The 25,511-nt window shown below is 37.9% G+C and overlaps 1 protein-coding gene across 1 annotated transcript in view; it reads left to right on the top strand.

Moving 5' to 3' along the window:
- The first annotated feature begins 546 nt into the window (after window positions 1-546).
- Window positions 547-25,511, top strand: part of LOC138326684 (glutamate receptor 2-like) — a 98,276-nt gene continuing 73,311 nt past the window's right edge. Inside the window, exons 1-2 of the mRNA XM_069272685.1 lie at window positions 547-911; window positions 1,766-1,915. Coding sequence (XP_069128786.1) covers window positions 821-911; window positions 1,766-1,915 — 241 coding nt within the window. The 5' untranslated portion in view covers window positions 547-820. The remainder of the gene's footprint in view (window positions 912-1,765; window positions 1,916-25,511) is intronic.

The following is a 25,511-nucleotide window of genomic DNA, read 5'->3' as shown; positions in this document are numbered from 1 at the left end:
GACAAGTTCATTATATTGTTTATATAAGGCCAACAATCGTGCTATGTGATAACATAGAATGAGGAATGTGGGTCGCTTTAGACATCAACCGCCATGCCAACCTTCTAATTTAGCCTCAACTTGGTGTTGAATACTTCGCAATACATCCACATGCAGGCGTGACTGATTTGTCTATTATACGGAGATATTTCATTTGTGACTGAGTGGCGTTTCAGGAAATATAAAAGAAATTGAAGATTTCTTGCAAAACTTTTGACAAAATAATTCCATTTCATAATTTGGCCTCGATATGGAAGTAAAATCACAGCCGTAGTGCCAACTTATTAGTTATTGCGACGTCACATTGCTTCTATCTGTGACTGTAGTAATCTGTTATTGAAGTAGACTGCCTATGCTGTCGCTGCCACGCTGCCTGTTGGCATTACGGACGAACTTCACTCAAATGTAGTATCACAGTTTTGCACGGTGCTATACACTGCAGTAGCCGCAACAGGGCTTCAATACCGTCAAATTAAAAAACGTACCGTGAAGGACTTCAAGGCGACTAAATGATTCATTTTAATAACAAAACACTTTGTTGTTCGTTTAACTGGATCTGATCTTAGGATAGCTACTTTTGTTTTTATGCTGCGTTATTACGAGCCTAGAGTACATGGATATAATCAATAACTACCTAAAATGGAATGACGTTCAACTCCAAGCTAACTCGACCTCATAATAGCGTAAGAAATCGTGGTGTAAGCACAGATGTTTTATACCGGTTTAATGCTTTCATATTGTGACGTTGTGATTCTGATAACTTCTGTCTTCTGCTAGCAGCATGAGGATGAACAACTTTCTGCTTCAGTTGTCGGCTATTGTTTTACACGTTTTATGTGTCTGTGAGTCTTTCAAATGGAGGATTCCTATTGGTAAGCTTACTTCATATATGTCCCAGCTTTAAACTTTTACGATTTATGTTTAACATCTTTTTTATTAATTATTTTTAATTTCTATCTAAAAGATATGCAGCATTTAAAAAAAATCATACTTAAAAAGTTGTTTTTTTGTTTGTTTGGTTTTTTTTTTGTAAGATTTATACAAACTAAATTCCTATGTTCATACTGCACCATTGCACGAATAATTTGTAAGTGTATATATTATTACTCCGCGGAAGGTCTTTATTCATTAAGATATATATAAAAATCATAATAAACTATTAAACTTTACTTTCATTTTCGGTAGAAATGTGAAAATATATTTTATTAGCTGGTATTTGCCTTGTGTGAAGTTTTGTTGTATTACCCGTTTTATTGTGATCAGTTGCCGTTTGAATTTTTAAATGTATTCTCTATTGTTTACAACTCATGGTGTTGAATGTTTGCGTGACTCTCGCTCTTCACGCCATCAGAGCGCCGATCACTGTTTGCATTGTGCCGCCTCTCTCTTAAACAAAGTAATGGTGTTTAGGTCGTTTAAACAAGATCAACTTAGAAAAATTGCATTTTGTAGTCATCAGGGAATCACAGCGATAATAAAAAAAGCTCAAATACCATTGATAATGAGGAATGCATAAAGAAAATGTTCACCCTGTATTTTCATTTCAAACAAATACTATATGAGATGAAAAGAAGTCCCTTGTGTAATTAGGGTTATATTCCCCTGTGATCTCCGGCTCTTCTGGTATCTGTTCAAGGACTTTAAATGTTTAATGTTTTTCTGTCTAAGACCTGGTATTGCCAATTTGATCTTGGGTCTGCCATAATGTCTATTTTTATTCTTTTAGGTGCTATCTTCGATACTGAGGATATTCAAATAAATACGGGCTTTACGTATGCCGTTGCCCATAGTAATGAAAGAACAAAAGGAAAGTTTAATTTATCTGCCCTCATCGAAGAAACAGATGTCGAAGACAGCTTCAAACTTGCAACATCGAGTAAGTATTAATTTTTTCCCCTTCATACTTGTATTTTGCAAATATAACAACAACATATGATATTCATTTTACCGATTAGTCTGACAAAGCATCGAAGATGGCTATATCCATCAACGAAAACATATTTTGTTCGTTGTTAGTTAAAACATATATTGATTTCTTTTAATCGTATTATTTCCGGAAATATTTATATATAATGTTTCTGGTAATAAAAGGTACTCCGAACAATACAATACAAACATATTTAACGATATCAAAGCAACTCCTAAATCCCTAAATATCAATGCATCACGAATATGGCGAAATCATCAAGCAGAATGATACGTCAACAAAGTATTGGGTTTAAGTATCCTCATCTGCCGCCGATACACATATCTTTGTATTATATCTCGCATCCATTGTCACTGAAAATTGCATACAACAAAGTTAAACGATGCAATGCCAAGCATCTTTCCGTTAAGAAAGCTATCTTCGGGAGTCGTAAATTATATTTCCGGAATCGCAATCCTGCTTCGTGGCGTTGTTTAGACTCAATCAAGGACATCTAATCCTTAGCCTTCAGAGATTACGTTGCTCACTCGAGCAGTTGGAGAGCTGCGAGAAACACGTCCCTTGGTAATTCCAGAACACTTGCAGTTGTTTTCCACATGAATCCCCCTGAATGGATGTCACTACACATGTATTGACGGGTAACAAGCGTTGTACATTGAGCTGAAACAGTGATCGAGACGACAGGGATGGCGTGAAGCGTACAAGGCTAGAGTTGGCCCTCGGCGATCGTCTATGGGATGACATTCTAGTTTGTTCTATTATTTTCTCCTGTAATCCCCTACCATTCCTAAACAATAGATATTCAGTAATAAATTGATAACCGTACAACAAATTGGGTTAATATTCCACGATAAACAATTTACCAAGGCAGACGAGATAGTTGACCATAACCAGTGCAAAGACCGGGATATGTTCGGTCTAAGTTACATATAGCGGTATAAATAGCTCAGTTCTTCCTTGATACACCGAATCTGCTTTCTTTTATATAGTTTATGCTTTCTCTGTGGTTAGGGAATGGCTACTTAAGTTGATTAGTGCGTTGCATGCATGTTTTAAAAGACAAATATAACATAACATATCGGACTTTCTCAGTAAACATATATGTTATTACTATCAGTCTTGTTTATTTATAACCTGTTGATTTATTTGAAGAAAATATTTGTCTTTCAAGGATAGGGAAGTATATCTATGGATTAATCTGGTCATGATGAATAATACAAAATAAATGTTTTAACTCGTACGGATAAAGATCCTATAACATGTCCATCCATAACAGAGTCTCTAATAAAATTGAGTCAATGAAGTTATCAACATATACGAACTGTCATATTTAACGGAAATTTTATATGATTGGTATTATCATTATCTCTATTAAGCGACATAAATAAAAACATTATTTTTTTCTGTAATTTTAACCTTATATAAGAAAAATGAGCTCTATAAAGTAATCATTTGTTTAAAAAACATAGCTTCCCTCTTCGTTTAGTCATTCATCTGAACCATTCCTAGTGATAATGTGAGAGCACCTACAGTTACAAATATATACATGTACATCTTATGGCATAGGTACATATATCTAGCAAAGAAATATAAACTACTGTGACAGTTGAGTTAACTCTGGAACGAACGCTTTTGTAGCATCGTTTCTTATAATGGATGTCACCTTTTGTCGGCATGACTAACTTCGCAATGGTATACAGCTTAATTGGAAGCCAGAACAGTGATAAATTCATTGCATGTTATGCTGGTATTGTGAGAACTTAAATTAGAATAAGAATATCAGCTGTAGATGTAACTATAATGTAACTTACCATGAGAGCATAGTCAAATGCCTTTACGAACATTGGCAATATGTGATCTTAGCTGTTGCGTAATATCACAATCGAAGTTAAAGGGGGACATCTTTATTTTTAATTAGTCGTAAATTTTTGCTATTGATGCTTGATAACAATATCGAAGATATTGCAGGTGACGATTGCCATTTATGTGGATATATTTACTTTTCTTTTTTTTTCGTATTTTATTCGTATATGTATATATATTTTTGTATGTATCAAAGGTGTTATGTGAAATTTTGAAGAAGAGTGGTTTTTATAGGCGGTCATGGATTTGGCCTATTGGCAAATTCCTGTTTTCATTACATCAGACAATAAAATAATCTTAAATGCAATTGTTGAATTAGCATATAGGATTTGTGTACCCGAAAAAGTATCACAAAGAATTTTGAAATTTAAATCTTAAGTCGTTATTCGAAGTAATCTTGTTCGAATATCATGTTGGACAATGCTGCTAGATACTGACAGTTGGTCGGTGGTTTTAATCCAGGTACTTTGGATATTCCATATCCTAAACCGATACGTCCTTCATGACCATGGCTGTTAATAGGACGGTAAACAGGAAGCAAAGCAAGTAATCGAATATGCCTTCGTTTTTATTTTATCCTTTTCTCATAGATTCTAAGAAAGTTGTCGTACTAATGTTATTTGAAATTTATTTCAAATTTGTAAAGTGATATTAAACCAAGAAAATTTTCTTATAGATGTTTTAATGTTAACTGAGTTTAATGGGAAAGACGCATATATAATTCATTTATAGTTTTAATCAATTTGAAGTAGAATTGGTTCCGAGGTTTCGTGTAGTCAAGTAATGCTATTTTGTTGTTATATAAATCGGTTTGGTTGGCGAAAACAAAAACCAAGACTTCTCTAGCTTCTGAGTGAATACAAGATTTGAAGCCAAGACATAGGATTTCCCTATGGCTGTTTAGTTTCCTGTCGATTGTCAACACACAAACACGGGCTAATGAAATAATGCATTCTACTGGGCTGGGTGGTTACGCCAAAATCGAATTATCTAGGCACATTTTCTTTATTGTACAAAGTATAAAGATTTTTCGGAATTCATATATTCTAATTCTCCCAATAGCCCTCGCTTCAATTTAGAAAACCGCGTATCTTTTGTTTTTTTCCTTGCTTAGATTCAAAGTACATCGTCTTTGTCCTACAGACAAATGAAGAGCGTTAAAACGTGTTAAGCCATTTTGTTGTGCTAGTGAACTGCAGTAAATTTGAAGTGATGAATGTTTAACTTTATTAAGATAAACATGGTTTGCTCTTTTGACATACAATATATCACTATTGGTATACCAACGTTTCAATGTGTGGGGTTTCAAAAGATTTACTAAGTTGTAATGCACATTATTTTATGGAATAGAGAATTGCGTGTTCCACTACATTCGGATTACTGATAACATCGTACAAATCCATCTTCGTCATTTCCACCAAAAAATATATTTGCTACCTAGTTTAAGAATATGTTTTTACGTTTTTTATGTTTATTGTAATTAGTCAGCAGATGTAAAAAGACCTCATGTACAAAATATTATGTATATTACTTATATTTTCAAGGATTATTACTTTTTGTTGGTGAAAGAAAACACAATGTAACGCAAGTGAAGTTCCAAGGATGCATCAATGAAATTACAAATCATAAAATATCACATAAACTAAAGCCGAATACAACGTAAACATAACAAAACCTATGGGCCGTGGTGGTCGAGTGGATTAGGTTTTCGTCATGTTACTTTAAGCATCCACCTTTGTGTTTGTCAAACCAGTCAAACCTGCCACGTCATATATCTCCGCCAATTAATATGACATACATAAAACCAATGTACTCTAGTGATTAAAAGTTGTTTGATGTAGTTACGTCATTTCTGTACGATTACAATTTTAGTGCGTTGCCCGAAGCACAATTCCTTGTAGTAATAGTACAAAAAACAATAATATAATTGAATTTGCTCATATGATGATATATGCTGTAAATGAACTTTCTTTTGTGGCTGCTTAATTTCGCGACTCCCGTTTGAAAAATATTATTTGAAGTAAAGATTTAAAATCTACTGGATATATCTTTGAATAATATGATAGATGACTTGTATGAATTATCATTTCGCGGAGATAAACTTTTGCGAATCTACCTTGATCGCGAAATTCGCAAGAACAAATCGCACGAGAAAGAAAGTCGGTTAACAGTATACATACGTAGATACAGAAGAAACATAAATCTTATGTCATGATAATAGTTTGCTTTTTCTAGACGTTTGGTTCCCGTAGCATTTATCATAGATGACTTCTTCAGTTTACAAAACGGTACATCACTTCCGGTTACTGACTGATGAATGGTAGGACACCAGATGTGCCTTTATAAGTCTGGCACACAAACCAATATAGATTCCATTATAGTTTACTGGCTCCGATACTTAAAGCATTGAACTCCGTAAGGCATACGGTGTGGAAACGTCCAAAATAATTTGTATTCATTTTGTTTGTAGCTTTCTTGCTCTAGAGCTGTAATGCTTCTAATCAACATGTACCTAGGCCCCATTCATCACAAACATGGTGCACATTTCGAGACGTCGACTTTAGGGTGGTCATCATTCTTGGTTTAGACTTGCACTCAATTTATCGATTTGACAAGAACTCTTTTAAAGTGTTAAAAATGTATTAACTTGTGACTACAATAGAGCAGATCATATGAATATATGTATATATTTACAGTTTAAATTCAGTGATGGTATTTTATGGTATGCGTTAAGCATTTCCTTAAGGACTGGCTTTAGTATCGGTCTTCGCTGTGCCTATCTTAGATCTCTTTACAATTGTTCTTACTTCTAATTGATTCGGATTTGTTTTTAAATTATTTTGTTACATCGTTCAGAAGACTTGATATATTTAGAGAAAAAAAACCACCACTTTTACTTCGTTTTGATTGAAATGTTTGCATTTCATTATTTTTATTTCATTGATTATTTTTTATTTATCTTTTTATTTAAATTTTGTATTTTAGTGATATTTATGATTGAGTGTGTATATTTATTCGATGTCAGTATTCATTACCGATGGAAATGCTAAGCCTACGGTGTCCGGGTGGTATTCAGCTGGTGTTTCAAACGTCTGGATTTGTTAGGATTGATCAATTTGGTATGTGCTTACTTAACCCTAAAGGGTCCCTGTGGGATCCACCGCTAGGTAATTATACATACAAACGTCTGGTCAATTTTGGCAAGTGTTTAAGACTGAATCTGGTCATTGAAGAACAGTACACTGCCAAGAGAGCATCATTTATCTCATCGAGGAATACGTTGAGAGGTATTGCGTTGAGGGGAACGGGTTGTAGAATTAGCAAGAAAACAGACAGGAACTCTGTCTGAAGGACAACGTTTATTGGTCAAGGGTCATGTCTGCGACATAGCCCACAATTGTTTTCCATGTCGTTGAACACTGAAACAATATTTAGGGAAAGAATTATCTCATCTCTTAGAGTAGACTGTCAGACATTTGGGCAATACGGGTCACGTGAAGTCGACCTTGTGACTTAATTATTCTGTGAGGATGAACCACGGTCCTAGGTTAGTCAAACATCTCATAAAAGTCATTGTTTCCATCAGGCGTGTCAAAATTCGAAATCAAAATCATTGCTTCCATCGAATGTGTCACAACTTCAAATCAAAATCATTGATCCCATCAGATATGTCAAAACTTCAAATCAAAGTCATTGCCTCCATCAGGTATGTCAAAACTTTAAATCAAAATTATTGTTCGAATCAGGGGTGTCAAAACAGTCCAGCAAAGCCATTGTTCCAATCACGTATGTTAATACTTCTCATCAAAGTCCTTGCTCCCATCAGGTACATTGTATGTCACAACTTTAAATAAAAATCAATGTTCGAATCAGGTATGTCAAACAGTTCATCAAAGTCATTGTTCCCATCAGGTATGTCAAAACAGTCCATCAAAGCCATTGTTCCCATCAGGTATGTCAAAACAGTCCATCAAAGCCATTGTTCCCATCAGGTATGTCAAAACAGTCCATGAAAGCCATTGTTCCAATCAGGTATGTTATTGTTTCTCATTAAAGCCATTGTTCCCGTCAGGTATGTCAAAACTTCTAGAATCAAAGGCATTTTTACTAACAAGTATGTCGCAACTTCAAATCAAAGTCATTGTTCCCATCAGGTATGTCTGCCATGGTTTGTATTCCTATGGTGTACTTCAGTTTATGGAGTTTGGTGATCTTAGAACCACGCTCGATATATCCATTGATATCCATGCCTACTTCTACACACATGTAGCTTTGTATGACTCGTGTGTTTATATATCATTTTGTTTATTTGTCACAATCAAGAGTAAGAACAAAAGTACATGTATCTCTTAAACCAATTATGTTCTATGTGGGCTTTTGAGTTTGAAACAACTAGACCCATTGTTTAAAATGTTAATTAAACAAACTCTAATGCAGAAATTAAACAGAACATTTAATCAAACACCGCTGTGGAAACTTAATGTGATAATGCTTAATTGTTTGAAATACCAAATATACTACACCAAGTGCATTTTAGACAATATATTTCATGTTTATTTTCTTGTTTATGTTGTTTCAAATCCTATCCGTATATAAACCAAAGATGTAATATTCCTGGAGTAACGAGTAGAAACTTGAATAACTAAGTTCATATTGTATTGGTGGTGTAATGTGGTTTTAAACAGCATTAAGGCCTTTCAGTTAAACGAATGCTATAAAACGAGAAGAATAGATGATTTATAGACATTATGTCCCGGCATAGTTCTACAAAACAACCATACTGATGGTCTATCAAGCGTCTCCACGACTCATTGATTGATGTTCTGGCTCCTACAACTAATAGCATCAAAGGTCATACCCGTGTCAAGCATTGCTTTATCCCTGATCATTATTCTATGATGAATTAAGATTTCTTCCTTCTGTTGTTCAGCCCCTATCTTATCATCTGCGAACAATTTGAGCTATAAAAAGACATAGAAAATACCAAATCCTTCACTGCATTGGAACGTCTTTGGAACTCAGTAATGGAGCGCGCGACCACTTATCAATATCCATCTGATAAGGTTTCCGCGGCTTGAGACATGGTTCTGTACAACCCACCTGCGCCGTTTCCATGGTGATTTCCCGGAATTACTATGGAAACGAATAGTTCAAAGGCAATAAAATTCTATTTCACGTACACGTTTTCGAATAAAAATAAATACTGTAGTTCGCTAGTACAGGTTTAACAAGATGTAGACGTGGTATTTGGAAAATGTCTCAATTTGAATAGTGTTCCTTTTAAATCACCGAGATACATGTTGTGTCTGTTCAAAAGAAAAATGCATGTTTTTCATTCATTGTGTCATCTAAATGATATATAAACTACTTAATTTGACTTTCCAACTAAACTTAACCTTTAATATAGTTTGATTTAAATATTCTTTATTTGCATAATTAGTACTTAATTGCAGGACATAATTGGAATAAAGTTTGCTCCCTGTACAGTAAAGAGCAAGTATTTCTACATATCATTTTTACGTCTTGTGAACGATTTACGGTTTTGCATTCAGGCATGAACTTAAGCCTGTCTTTAAAGAGCAAATGCGGACTTTAAAGTTATTTATATACAAGGTCAAGGTGTCTTTAAGTTGGTAATTTGAAAGCAGATGACCTTTATACAAAGGTTGATGATGTACGTTTTTCAAGATTATCCCTTTATGATAGTACAAATATCATAGTTCCCCTCACTGTTTATTGCCCCATTAACGGCAAGGCAATCCGCTCTATCGATATGTACTTTAAAAAGACCTTTGAAAGGAAAAAAAAAACAAAAAACAATTACACTCATTCATCATAGTACAATTTAGTATGTCGTAAAAGGCATATTCTATGATGTTATCTAACATTAAAGAAAATTACTTGTAAACCTAGTCGCTTGTCACAGCACAGAAATGTACATGTAAGAAAAGAGAATGGGTTACATAATGTATCTTATTGATGCACGAAAAACGTTGAAACATCTCTCAGAAAATTAGATTTACATGATAGTTGTTAAATGCATGCTAATTCACACGAGATAAAATTTAAATAATTGACGGCATACAAAATGTAATTAATATCTCCCCGGCTAATTTCATGCTCCAAAATCCAATGGTAATTTAAAAAGAAAAGAGGCTGTTAAGAGATGGGCTTACGCTGAAAGGATGAGGAATATCTATGATTCTCCTCTGGCACTTACGATATTCATTTTCCGCGAAATTGGCGAGGTAATGGCTCGTAGTGAAGATCAAATTAATATAGAGTAGTCATGATATGAATATTTTATCTAATATACGATGTTTAGTAGCTGTAGGTCGTGGTTGCTGATAGCTGATCCCATCTACTAATAGGCTATTAAGATGAAGTGATTATATCCTTTAAATGATAAGGGGTGTCGAGGGCATACATTACTATCGATCTTCGATGCTCCAAATCATCATTCATATATGGTATCTACATAATTGCTCTCTTCCTATATGACTTAGCATACGTAAATATAGCACGTACAAAACACGAACCAAGCGATCATTTTAGCGAGGATTGTCAGCCATACTGCTCGTGGTATTAGAAGAAGTCTGGATCAAATGTACAACATCTATAGGTCTTCGATAGAGCTCTCTCAGAATATCCCTCTGCTATCGCCATCGTTGGATCGTTCGAAGCGGCAACCGTATTGGCATTGGTTCCATTTACTGCTTCTGATTCCATATCTGTCCCCTTGATAATCAACCGTGTGTCTCAAATTTCATAACGGATATGTGAATATATGATTTGCGCACTTGTAGATATACAATGAAGTAATAAAAAAGACATGCATTGGGAACTATCGGTATCTTAAGTTACCCGTTATAACCAGTTGGGTCGTGGTTCACATCTGACCTTAAATTAATGTTATTCCAGGCCATGGTCTCAGATTCAGCGTAAACAAACATTTTACTTTAGATCGGTGTATATTCCACTGTGTGAGTGGTCTTTTTCATTTAAACTTTTTGTTTTAATTTTGATTTGAAATAAGCATACGTTTAAATAAAAAGACGAAACATCAAACCAAAAGCTAAAGCATCCGACCAATGTTTAGTTTTTAGAGCTTTAAAAAGTCGTCCATGTATTCTTAATATGCAGTATAGGCAGACAAATCCAAAGAACGTAACCATAAGTCTCGTTGTTATCCGTTATAATCGAAACCTCTCCTCCAACCTGTCCGTAACATCAGCTGAAACCATAATAAATACCGCCAGGTTGGGTGAGCGGGGTGTACATACTGTCTTTATTGCTTAATAAACGTAAAGTTAAGTCGTGATTACAAAGTTGTCTTTTCCCAAGGCAGATTTTCTCACATGTTTTTTTCTTTTTTTTTTCAAAACCATCTCCTGACAAACCTTAGTCTTTGGTCTTTTACGATCGTTATGGGAATGCTATTTCCGTGTATCCTAGACGAATCAAAGTGATTATTTCTTCTTGTAAACGTTCTGTATTTCTGTTTCTGAATTGTTGGAACGACTGATTTGCTAGTGCCAGCCTAGTCCAATCAGAGTGTGGTCTATATATGTGTTTCAGTGCGATGGCACTACAGCAAAGTGGATAATAGTTAACGCTATCACAAAGAGACAATAACATATTTCATATACTGGCAATGTACCCACTTTTAAAGGAAACTCACTGTTAGTTAATGATCATGTACATCCACTATTACAGCATATCAACCACGGATTGTACTTAAAAGAAAATTGAGACTGTAAATGATAAAGGGCATTAACCCTAGCAAAAAATATTCTTGACGTCAAATATTTGGGTAATGAGATTCATTATTCCGTTGTTAGGTAGGACTTCGGTTCATTTATTTTCATTTGTTTAAAATCAATAGTAGCAACATAACACATCGGTAAGGAAAAGTCATTTAATATAGTTCGTGTATCATGAATCCAAGTAATGAGATAGGATCCCTCGGAGATTTCGTTAGCACAGACCATTGGATTGATGTGCATGCTAACTGCAACCCTGAGTAGGAAAACATATTTACAATATTCCCAAAGTAAAAGTTTTGATAATCTAGTTTTAACAAAATTGTTTACATTGTGTCCTTCTCTTAGTCGCACTGTTACTACCAAAGCTCTTGTTCGACGGAGATACGCTACATTTCACAATCCATCAAATTAAACATTCGCACATTGCGTCATATTTAGATAGCGTTGTTGGAAATGTCATTATTCAAATCTAATGAAATAGAGATACTCATAATGTATAGCTACGATATCCACTCTGGGAATTAAACTTTCATCCTGAATTTTGAAGTCGTTAGAGAACTCAGCAAAATGTGCTTGAGAGAAATGCATAGAATTGTTTAGATAGTTTTGTAGCTCAAACCATACACTGATAGTGTCACGCTTGACATTTTTATCCAAAAAACACCCACACCTGACTAACGCTTATTCCTTCATTCCGCATTGCTTTAGGACTTGTGAGCATTGAGGTCATTGATCGAGTAGGCTTAACGTCCCATTAAAAGGCAAGGTATTTCTAGGACAGTTTCAAAGTATTCTATACGTCGCGTGTAATGTGTAATGCTAGCTTTTGTGATATGAGAGATAAATCAGTCGTTCCCCTCATAATACCGAGTGTTAAACAGTTTTGTACAAGAAATTATCTTGAACACCAGGAAATATAAAGAATTCAACAGCAAAAGTACATAAGTAATGTTTCTTATTCTACTCAAACTTCCTCTTAATAACCTGTTAGTAGCAATTGTGCTTCTTCGTGAACCGAAAGTCCCTTTAAACAATAAGTGGTTTCCTATAAATAAAAGTAAATGTGTTGATAGAAAATGAAAAGCCGAAAGCTCTTTTAAACAATTTGATTCTTATTATATCGAACTCAAACTGTTGAAAGAAAATTGAAAAAAATCTAATATTTCTGCAATCATTTCGATTAGGCCTGATCAGTTTTGCATGCGCAATGCCAAATATGGAAGCTAAGCCTAACACACAGTGAAAGCCTTGTAATGGGTATTTTCCGAACAGATAACAAATTATCTAATGAGGAAATCTAAAAGAATATCGGTGATTAAGTGTATTAGAAGCCCTAACAATGCAAACTGGAATCCCAGTATTCAATCATTTGCCGCATGTTAGCAATTACGTAATGTCTAACTTGAATGCAAACATAGCGATTTCCAATATCCGAGCACAAGTTTGTTTTCTTATATTCCGCGTAAATGAAGTATTCCGTGTTAGTGAATGATTATAAACTACACTTCTAGCTATTGAAGTTCTACTTGTCAACAAGAATAGAAAGCAAGGTATTATTATATATCCATGGATCTTTTTATTTTTAGAAGTAAATAATTGTCCAAATGAGCATTAACGAATCTAAGGTACACGTGACAAATCTCATATGCGTAATGTCTGTTGAAGCAATACAAAGTTATGGCTTGAAAATTAAACATCTTTATAAATATGTGTGTGTTTTTCATTATTCATAATAACATCATAAACAAAAAATACCTTCGAGAGGAGCAAAAATATCTTCAGAACGTTAATAATACTTTCAAAATTACAATCAGAATACGTAATAATGGCAATATCTTCTAATTATCTTTATTTTTGATCATCCAGCTTTCCGCAACCTGATAATTCGATCAATCTCAGAATATCATTTTTGAATAGCAGTAGCAATAACGAAGGGAGCAAATATTGATTGTATCGAAGGGAATCACTATAAGGCAATCTGATTCTGAATCAGTATTGTCACTAATCGCTAAAATACGACCACTAAAGTCGAGTTGATGCAACGGTTGGGGAAGCAACCGACAACAATCAACACATCTGATTTTTAAGACAGTGGAAACGCCATCCTTCGTAGAAAGAGTTTTTGAAGTTACCAGCAAAAAATTTAAACAATGTATTTTATCGATATCAAGGAAATCCTAAACTACAGCGTGGCATGAGAAAACCATTATTTTATTTCATCTCTTTATTAAACACAACGAGAGAAAATCACAATAATGATACATTCGACAGCATACGCGAACCGGTGTACCATGCGTTTCAGAATGGAGAGCGTTTATAACACATAGTGTTAAAGTTGTATTGCTGCTAATTTCACTGTAACGATATGAAACTTAAACATTTGATATTTAAACATTGACATGTAACTTGATGATTTAGCTCCCCAAAAGCATATGTCGGCCTATAAGAGAGCCGAAATCTAGGAATCATATATTCCTGGTTTTGAATAAAGCGCCTTCAATCACCGCCATGTTCAGTGACTTCGGGTTTTGTCGGATTCCTAATCGTATCACGTGACTGACGTTCGACACGACCTGCACGTGGTTAGCGAGGTAACTAGCGTAAGAACACATGTGTTTGTTTACGTTTTCCTTCTGGCCTATATGTGCAAATCATGCTAGTATATGTCCACAGATTGAGTATTTGAAACATCCAATTTACACATTACCGTAAAATGTTATGTGTATCAAATATTGTAATGTGCGAGCATTATTTTCTTTGTAGATAGAGTCTGATGAGGTCGACCACATATTTTGTTTATGAAAAATTGTTGATATTTTCTCTTGGTTTCACAACTCTCGTTTTACTTCGAGATTGTCGCGACGATGTTCGGAAGAGTTCGGAATGATTCGGCATCTTTCGAGCCTAAATTTCACGTGTACACGTTAAACAGATTTTTTACTTTTATAATTAAAGATACTTCTAGTGCTGCAACTTTATAAAAAGTGATAAAATTAGAAAGTTTAAACCTCAGACAGACGGAGAAAAATATGAATAACACTTAAACAGTTTTCACTATGACAAAAAGAGCGAAGGTTATAGACCATACAACTTTAATTAAATACACATCAACATTTATGTAATATTGATTCTACTACAACAAAACATCAACCTCCCTCCTCTACTCTCTATCAACCTCCCTCCTCTACTCTCTATCAACCTCCCTCCTCTACTCTCTATCAACCTCCCTCCTCTACTCTCTATCAACCTCCCTCCTCTACTCTCTATCAACCTCCCTCCTCTACTCTCTATCAACCTCCCTCCTCTACTCTCTATCAACCTCCCTCCTCTACTTCAACTCTTATCAACTCCCTCCTCTACTCTGTATCAACCTCCTCCTCTACTCTCTCTATCATAACCCTCCTCTATCAACCTCCCTCCTCCTCTACTCTTATCACCTCCCTCCTCTACTCTCTATCAACCTCCCTCCTCTACTCTCTATCAATCTCCCTCCTCTACTCTCTATCAACCTCCCTCCTCTACTCTCTATCAACCTCCCTCCTCTACTCTCTATCAACCTCCCTCCTCTACTCTCTATCAACCTCCCTCCTCTACTCTCTATCAACCTCCCTCCTCTACTCTGTATCAACCTCCCTCCTCTACTCTCTATCAACCTCCCTCCTCTACTCTCTATCAACCTCCCTCCTCTACTCTCTATCAACCTCCCTCCTCTACTCTCTATCAACCTCCCTCCTCTACTCTCTATCAACCTCCCTCCTCTACTCTCTATCAACCTCCCTCCTCTACTCTCTATCAATCTCCCTCCTCTACTCTCTATCAAACTCCCTCCTCTACTCTCTATCAATCTCCCTCCTCTACTCTCTATCAATCTCCCTCCTCTACTCTGTATCAACCTCCCTCCTCTACTCTCTATCAACCTCCCTCCTCTACTCTCTATCAACCTCCCTCCTCTACTCTGTATCAACCTCCCTCCTCTACTCTGTATCATACCTCCCTCCTCTACTCTCTATCAACCTCCCTCCTCTACTCTTATCAACCTCCCTCCCTACTCTCTATCAACTCCCTCCTACTCATCAACCTCCCTCCTCTACTCTGTATCAACCTCCCTCCTCTACTCTTATCAACCTCCCTCCTCTACTCTCTATCAATCTCCCTCCTCTACTCTCTATCAACCTCCCTCCTCTACTCTCTATCAACCTCCCTCCTCTACTCTGTATCAACCTCCCTCCTCTACTCTGTATCAACCTCCCTCCTCTACTCTCTATCAACCTCCCTCCTCTACTCTCTATCAACCTCCCTCCTCTACTCTCTATCAACCTCCCTCCTCTACTCTCTATCAATCTCCCTCCTCTACTCTCTATCAAACTCCCTCCTCTACTCTCTATCAACCCTCCCTCCTCTACTCTCTATCAACCTCCTCTCCTCTACTTCAACCTCCCTCCTCTACTCTGTATCAATCCCTCCCTCTCTCTCTACTCTCTATCAACCTCCCTCCTCTACTCTCTATCAACCTCCCTCCTCTACTCTACTCTCTACTCTTATCAACTCCCTCCTCACTCTCTATCAACCTCCCTCCTCTACTCTCTATCAACCTCCCTCTCTACTCTGTATCAACTCCCTCCTCTACTCTGTATCAACCTCCCTCCTCTACTCTCTATCAACCTCCCTCCTCTACTCTCTATCAACCTCCCTCCTCTACTCTCTATCAACCTCCCTCCTCTACTCTCTATCAACCTCCCTCCTCTACTATCTCTTATCATCCCTCCTAACCTCCCTCCTCTACTCTGTATCAACCCCTCCTTACTCTTACATCTCTACTCTGTATCAACCTCCCTCCTCTACTCTCTATCAACCTCCCTCCTCTACTCTGTATCAATCTCCCTCCTCTACTCTCTATCAACCTCCCTCCTCTACTCTCTATCAATCTCCCTCCTCTACTCTCTATCAATCTCCCTCCTCTACTCTCTATCAACCTCCCTCCTCTACTCTCTATCAATCTCCCTCCTCTACTCTCTATCAACCTCCCTCCTCTACCTCTATCATCAATCTCCTCCCTCCTCTACTCCCTCCTACTCTTATCAACTCCCTCCTCTACTCTGTATCAACTCCCTCCCTACTCTTATCATCTCCCTCCTCTACTCTCTATCAATCTCCCTCCTCTACTCTCTACTTCATCAACCCCTCCTCTACTCTCTATCACTCTCTTATCAACTCCCTCCTCTACTCATCTCACCTCCCTCCTCTACTCTCTATCAACCTCCCTCCTCTACTCTCTATCAACCCCTCCTCTACTCTCTACTCCTATCAATCTCCCTCCTCTACTCTCTATCAACCTCCCTCCTTACTCTCTATCAATCTCCCTCCTTACTCTTCAATCTCCCTCCTCTACTCTGTATCAACCTCCCTCCTTACTCTCTATCAACTCCCTCCTCTACTCTTATAACCCCTCCTCTACTTATCAACTCCTCCTCTCTCTCTATCAACTCTCTATCAACCTCCCTCCTACTCTCTATCAACCTCCCTCCTTACTCAAATCCCTCCTCCTTACTCTCTATCATCTCCCTCCTCTACTCTGTATCAACCCCTCCTATCTCCCTCCTCTACTCTCTATCAACCTCCCTCCTCTACTCTCTATCAACCTCCCTCCTCTACTCTCATCAACTCCTCCTTACTCTCTATCAACCTCCCTCCTCTACTCTCTATCAACCTCCCTCCTCTACTCTCTATCAACCTCCCTCCCTACTCTCTATCAATCTCCCTCCTACTACTCTCTCTATCAACCTCCCTCCTCTACTCTCTATCAACTCCTCTATCTCCTCCTTATCTCTATCAACTCCCTCCTCTACACACCTCTTACTATCAATCCTCCCTCCTCTACTCTCTATCAACCTCCCTCCTCTACTCTATCAACCTCCCTCCTCTACTCTCTATCAACTCCTCCTTACTCTCTATCAACTCCCTCTCTACTCTCTATCAACCTCCTCTCTACTCTTATCAACTCCTCCTCTACTCTCTATCAACCTCCCTCCTCTACTCTCTATCAACCTCCCTCCTCTACTCTCTATCAACTCCCTCCTCTACTCTTATCAACCTCCTCCTCTACTCTCTATCTCCTCTCTATCACAACCTCCCTCCTCTACTCTCTCCTATCAATCACTCCCTCCTCTACTCTCTATCAATCTCTCCCTCTATCAATCTCCCTCCTCTACTCTCTATCAATCTCCCTCCTCTACTCTCTATCAACCTCCTCCTTACTCTCTATAACCCCTCCTCTACTCTCTATCAATCTCCCTCCTACTCTATCATCTCTCCTTTTTATCTCTATCAACCTCCCTCCTCTACTCTCTATCAACCTCCCTCCTCTACTCTCTATCAACCTCCCTCCTCTACTCTCTATCAACCTCCCTCCTCTACTCTCTATCAACCTCCCTCCTCTACTCTGTATCAACCTCCCTCCTCTTCTCTCTATCAACCTCCCTCCTATACTCTCAATCATTGTACATTCATAATTATCCGTAGCCTGATGTTATAATGGCATGTCATTTAATTGAATATTGGATTTGTTACATTATCTCCATCGTGAAACAAACGAACGACTTGTCATATTTCGTTCATGACCTCGCCATTTTATGTGTATATAGCATAATATTTACATTTCCGTTTTCACTTTCCTATATAACCTTACTAACCTTGCAAAAATTTACACTTGCGTAAACGCAAAGGGGCTGCTGCGCAAGAACACAAACGGAAACACTGACTATACAAAAATGTATTGTACACACCAGTAAACATGACGCGCATCATTTGAAATATCTGTACAAAAAATGCAGTTTTCACACCAGTAAACAAAAAAAAATCATTCCTTAAATAGTTAAATGTTAATTGTTGTTATTTATTAGTTCCTAAAAGCATTAATTGTTTATTCGTTTGTATAAACGGTCCAGTAGCAGCCAATGCCAACAGTTACAATTTAAAATGTGAACCCAACCGATTAAAAACATTTTCTTGTGAGCTCATTTCCGAGTAAGAATTATATTTTGTAACAGCATTCATTTTACTTGTGCTTGATTAGCTGAAGGAGAGTTCTTGAATATCTCGGAGAAACTTGGAAAAAATAAGCATAAAGAAATGCTATTACTTTACCAAAGTAGAACAATAGAAAAAATAAGGTTTCAAAATTCGTGAAATATATATGTGTAAAACCTACAGAAAGATAATCGCTGGTATACATTTTATAAAGCAAAACGAGCCCAGAGAGGAATGGTGATAAAAATATGGATAGACAATATTTGGTTTTCAGCAACGGCTTTTAAATCACCTGAAATATCAATCAAACTTGTACGACTTTGAATGCGATATAAATCCCCAGAGTAATTTACATTGTTCCTCATCATCTCGCCAAATGTCTACGATTTACAATCATGTCTTCGTCTCATAGTCTTATTGATGTCCTGGGAGGAAAACCAAATCACTCCGCGGGACACGCGGTATGTCTTGTACAATTATGCTTGACAGCTTCCGCCACAAGAACGAGTCCTACTATCTGACATTTACCGTGTAACGATATATGACCGTACCCTGGTATTCCCGGAGGTATTGGGATGAGTTCAAATAACGGTGTATTTCTTCACGCATACATTTATTCCCGACTAATTCTGCTGAAACACAGTTAGAAGAGTTTTATAAGTGGGGTGGCGCGCTGCGGCAATTTGGATCCATATGCTATATGTTTTGTCTGATTTACTGCTTTAACCTTTATCGTATATGAATTTCAGAATTCTGTCCTGCGGGATAGACAATACATAGTTTTAATTGGTTTATCGTAGCAGGTTCATGTACAGTTAATTCCGCCATAGCGAACACCACTACTTTCTACTTTCACTTGATGTTCTTAAATGCCATAAAACTATTGAAGTCATATCTTTCGGCATGTCTCTCTTAGAATCTTTCATGTAGCCTTGATAAGAGTTCTCGCTCTGTGGAGCAAGTTTTTGACTATTTTTTCTTTGATTGATACATTCTTGAAATGGTCACGATATCGAGTTTCTACTCCATTTTAGCATTCTTGGTTTACAGCAACACTATTTGTGTGGTCAGTGTAATGTCATTGCGATGTTGTATCGCTCTGTGTCTTAAGCAGTGTGTTACAGTAAGACAGCACTACAACACCTAAAGTTGATCAGTGGGAGTCATCCAAAAGGGATGTTCACAAACTAATCGAGTTATCAATTCAGGTTCTAAGATAATACATTGTGCTGATTCTGTTCATTAGTTTTGGAAGAAAGTCAGTCTTTTTTATCTACAGCAATTCATTAGACATGTGGATAACTATCAAATAGTCTGCGTATATTTAAAACGCAATGTAGAACACATTTGTCATAGCTTTTACGCTTTCCTGAAATTCCGAAAGGGCATATAAATGTGCTATACTTCCTTTGACTCGGGTTATGTCAGAGGGAATCTATTCCGCGCTATCGCGACAATAAGACCGTACACCAGTAATCAAATGTACAACAAATACTTCATTTGAACCTATTATACGACCAATTATGGCCCGAACACCGACTGTTTTACGTCTTGATAAGGTTCATATCGGTACCATATAGAGAACCATAGCTCCACTGGGACCACTAAACAAAACAGTTAAACATCAGTCTACAGTTTTCTCCATCCCGCATGTTTGATCTGAGATCGATCAATTCCGTATGTCTCAAATCTATATTTGGAATGTCTTTGTCTTAAAAACGAGTGAGAAATACTTTGTTTTAGCGGATTAAAATAGTCCTATAATGTTATATTTTAATAACAGCATATTGATTCAATTGTAAAAGTAATTTATTAGATAACTTTGCAAGTTACCATGCATTTTGTTTTGAATTTGGAGTTAACCACATGTTCCTCTGAACATTTGAAATAACAACTTCATTTTTTAAAAAAATCGCAAGGCTTGTTTCATAGAAAAAACATGGGTTAGAAGCCATAAAGACATGTCCAAAACCATGACTGACAAACTACAGAATATGATTTTGCTAAGATAACCAAATTAATGAATCTGGAGATTAAGAAACGCTATTGCGAACCTTCCAAATATCAATTTATGAGCATTCTTACTAGAAAGTTGCGAACGAGATTCGATAACTACAGAGATATGTACAGGACTAAGACCCTAACCCTAGGAAATAATTTAGTATTATCATGGTCCCTTTGCCCATAACAGTATAAAAAAATTTTAACGGTCGCCCTTGAAATCTTTTGCTTCCTGTTTTTCTTGAAATCACTTTTTAGTAGCTTTGATATTTTAACATTTCAATATTTCTCATTTCCCTTCTCTGGACAGCTTCAAAACTTGAACAAATTGACATTTTGAGATTTGACGTGGATTAAAGTAACTTCTTCATTTGTTTTAAAGGTTTTGTTATTTCAAAACAGCAGGTTGATGACAAAAACCGTTTTATTAGCACCATTCGGACTTACATTTTAAATTGAATCAATCGAAGGTCTCAGACAGACAGTTTACACTATGGTAACGCGTTAGATGGAGTGTAGCGGCACATCCTTCGATCCTGGATGATGGACGCTCCATCCCGCTTTAGTAGTCGGGATCACCGTAAGGAAACCAATTACGGCTAAGTCATATCACCTCGTTTTCATATTCTCTCCTCTGGTCTGCTGCACTCTCTCAACAGTAGTGTATGGTGTCGACTTGTCAATTTACTTAACGTATGTCTATGTTTCCTGGCCCTAGCAGAAAACAGACGATGGTTTAATCCAATTCTGGATACTCCTTACCCGTTAATGCTGATAGTGGACGTCGCCTCGCGTGCCTCGTAATCGAATCCAATTTTTCTTTAAGTATAATAACAGTGATGAAACAATAGAGACTCCAAATTCCCGGAATATTCAGGGTGACCTTATATTCAGGGTGACCTTATATTCAGGGCGACCTAATATTCAGGGCGACCTAATATTCAGAATGACCTACCATTCAGGGTGACCTACCATTCAGGGTGACCTACCATTCAGGGTGGCCTACCTTTCAGGGTGACATACAATTCAGGGTGACCTACCATTCTGGGTGACCTACCATTCAGAGTGACCAACTATTCAGGGTGGCCTACCATTCAGAGTGACCTGCCATTCAGAATGACCTGCCATTCAGGGTGACCTACCATTCAGGGTGACCTGCCATTAAGGTAGACCTACCATTCAAGGTGACCTACCATTCAGGGCGACGTTATATTCAGGGTGACCTACAATTCAGGGTGACCTTATATTCAGGGCGACGTTATATTCAGAATGACCTACCTTTCAGGGTGACCTACCATTCAGGGTGACCTACCATTAAGGGTGACCTACCATTCAGGGTGACCTGCAATTCAGGGTGACCTACCATTCAAGGTGACCTACCATTCAGGGCGACGTTATATTCAGAATGACCTACCTTTCAGGGTGACCTACCATTCAGGGTGACCTACCATTCAGGGTGACCTACCATCCAGGGTGACCTACTATTCAGAGTGACCTGCCATTCAGGGTGACCTGCCATTCAGGGTGATCTACCATTCAGGGTGACGTACCATTTTGGGTGACCTACCATTCAGGGTGACCTACCATTCAGAGTGACCTGCCATTCAGGGTCACCTACCATTCAGGGTGAACTACCATTCAGGGTGACCTGCCATTCAGGGTGACCTGCCATTCAGGGTGATCTACCATTCAGGGTGACGTACCATTTTGGGTGACCTACCATTCTGGGTGACCTACCATTCAGAGTGACCTGCCATTCAGGGTGACCTACCATTCAGGGTGACCTACCATTCAGAGTGACCTGCCATTCAGGGTGACCTGCCATTCAGGGTGACCTACCATTCAGGGTGACGTACCATTCAGGGTGACCTACCATTCTGGGTGACCTACCATTCAAAGTGACCTACTATTCAGGGTGACCTACCATTCAGGGTACCTTAAATCCAGGATGACATATCTTGATGTGTATATGTCAGTAGATATCTCCATCTTTTCATTTATGCTAAAGAGACTTGCGTGTTGCATCACCAATGCGTTACTGGGAGATGATAACGGCTGGTTCGCGCAACAGCAGTGTTATAATATAAGATACTCATATTATATTTACTTAATTGAAAATAGTAATATGCTTAATCAAAATACATCTTGATCTTCCTTTTTTCAAAAAATTACAAATCTTTTTTCATGTTTCTTAGTCTTATTTTATTTGTTTTATGTTGATAAAAAGTTTTTCATGTTTTTTTATGTCTATCATAAAATATACGTAATTCGCGCGGAATAAAAAAGGTTTGTATTATTGATAATTAAAGGAAATGTCATTTAACATTTTGATGATGACATTTCGTCAGCGGCTGTTCACTATTCCCTATTCCGAGCCAAATAGAAAAAAAACCGAATCCCTCATACGTAACAATAATAACATATGACCTTATCTACCGTGCATTACAATACCAAATATCATAGGTCAGTCAAAGGCCAGCACTCTCACACTATACCCTGGAGCTTCAGACAGAACCTTATGGCCATCCTACTCATCCCGTTATCTGTATTGTAATTACGTCAGCACTATCTGGATATTATTTGTAGAAATAGAGGATTTTACATGAGTGGCTATGCAATATGACAATACATCAATAATACATCAAACGATTTTGATAATTTGATGAGGCCAAACAGATTATTTAACGAGTTTAATCACTTTATTATTACATATTCACTGATGGCATATCCTATACTTGAATGTCAGATTATATTAATCATATTTCTTTTTAAAGTGAATTAAAACTGATATGTTCGCAATCTGATTAACATTATTTGTTCATTATCAACATTATCTACTACGTAAATCACAGAAAAGTTTTTGAAATCCTTCAAATTTTCGTTATTCTAATTTTCTTTTTGGAGCAAGGTGTGTCGGAAGATACTTAACACTAACAGTGAACACACGTCACTACAGTTAGTCCGGCGTCGTGTGTCAGAAGATACTTAACACTAACAGTGAACACACGTCACTACAGTTAGTCCGGCGTCGTGTGTCAGAAGATACTTAACACTAACAGTGAACACACGTCACTACAGTTAGTCCGGCGTCGTGTGTCAGAAGATACTTAACACTAACAGTGAACACACGTCACTACAGTTAGTCCGGCGTCGTGTGTCAGAAGATACTTAACACTAACAGTGAACACGTCACTACAGTTAGTCCGGCGTCGTGTGTCAGAAGATACTTAACACTAACAGTGAACACGTCACTACAGTTAGTCCGGCGTCGTGTGTCAGAAGATACTTAACACTAACAGTGAACACGTCACTACAGTTAGTCCGGCGTCGTGTGTCAGAAGATACTTAACACTAACAGTGAACACACGTCACTACAGTTAGTCCGGCGTCGTGTGTCAGAAGATACTTAACACTAACAGTGAACACACGTCACTACAGTTAGTCCGGCGTCGTGTGTCAGAAGATACTTAACACTAACAGTGAACACACGTCACTACAGTTAGTCCGGCGTCGTGTGTCAGAAGATACTTAACACTAACAGTGAACACACGTCACTACAGTTAGTCCGGCGTCGTGTGTCAGAAGATACTTAACACTAACAGTGAACACACGTCACTACAGTTAGTCCGGCGTCGTGTGTCAGAAGATACTTAACACTAACAGTGAACACACGTCACTACAGTTAGTCCGGCGTCGTGTGTCAGAAGATACTTAACACTAACAGTGAACACGTCACTACAGTTAGTCCGGCGTCGTGTGTCAGAAGATACTTAACACTAACAGTGAACACACGTCACTACAGTTAGTCCGGCGTCGTGTGTCAGAAGATACTTAACACTAACAGTGAACACGTCACTACAGTTAGTCCGGCGTCGTGTGTCAGAAGATACTTAACACTAACAGTGAACACGTCACTACAGTTAGTCCGGCGTCGTGTGTCAGAAGATACTTAACACTAACGGTGAACACACGTCACTACAGTTAGTCCGGCGTCGTGTGTCAGAAGATACTTAACACTAACAGTGAACACGTCACTACAGTTAGTCCGGCGTCGTGTGTCAGAAGATACTTAACACTAACAGTGAACACACGTCACTACAGTTAGTCCGGCGTCGTGTGTCAGAAGATACTTAACACTAACAGTGAACACACGTCACTACAGTTAGTCCGGCGTCGTGTGTCAGAAGATACTTAACACTAACAGTGAACACACGTCACTACAGTTAGTCCGGCGTCGTGTGTCAGAAGATACTTAACACTAACAGTGAACACGTCACTACAGTTAGTCCGGCGTCGTGTGTCAGAAGATACTTAACACTAACAGTGAACACGTCACTACAGTTAGTCCGGCGTCGTGTGTCAGAAGATACTTAACACTAACAGTGAACACACGTCACTACAGTTAGTCCGGCGTCGTGTGTCAGAAGATACTTAACACTAACAGTGAACACACGTCACTACAGTTAGTCCGGCGTCGTGTGTCAGAAGATACTTAACACTAACAGTGAACACACGTCACTACAGTTAGTCCGGCGTCGTGTGTCAGAAGATACTTAACACTAACAGTGAACACACGTCACTACAGTTAGTCCGGCGTCGTGTGTCAGAAGATACTTAACACTAACAGTGAACACACGTCACTACAGTTAGTCCGGCGTCGTGTGTCAGAAGATACTTAACACTAACAGTGAACACACGTCACTACAGTTAGTCCGGCGTCGTGTGTCAGAAGATACTTAACACTAACAGTGAACACACGTCACTACAGTTAGTCCGGCGTCGTGTGTCAGAAGATACTTAACACTAACAGTGAACACACGTCACTACAGTTAGTCCGGCGTCGTGTGTCAGAAGATACTTAACACTAACAGTGAACACACGTCACTACA

Source organism: Argopecten irradians, chromosome 7 (assembly GCF_041381155.1).
Source record: "Argopecten irradians isolate NY chromosome 7, Ai_NY, whole genome shotgun sequence".
Classification (NCBI taxonomy): domain Eukaryota; kingdom Metazoa; phylum Mollusca; class Bivalvia; order Pectinida; family Pectinidae; genus Argopecten; species Argopecten irradians.
The sequence above is the reverse complement of the archived record's forward strand: the minus strand, read 5'-3'. Positions and strand labels throughout refer to the sequence as shown.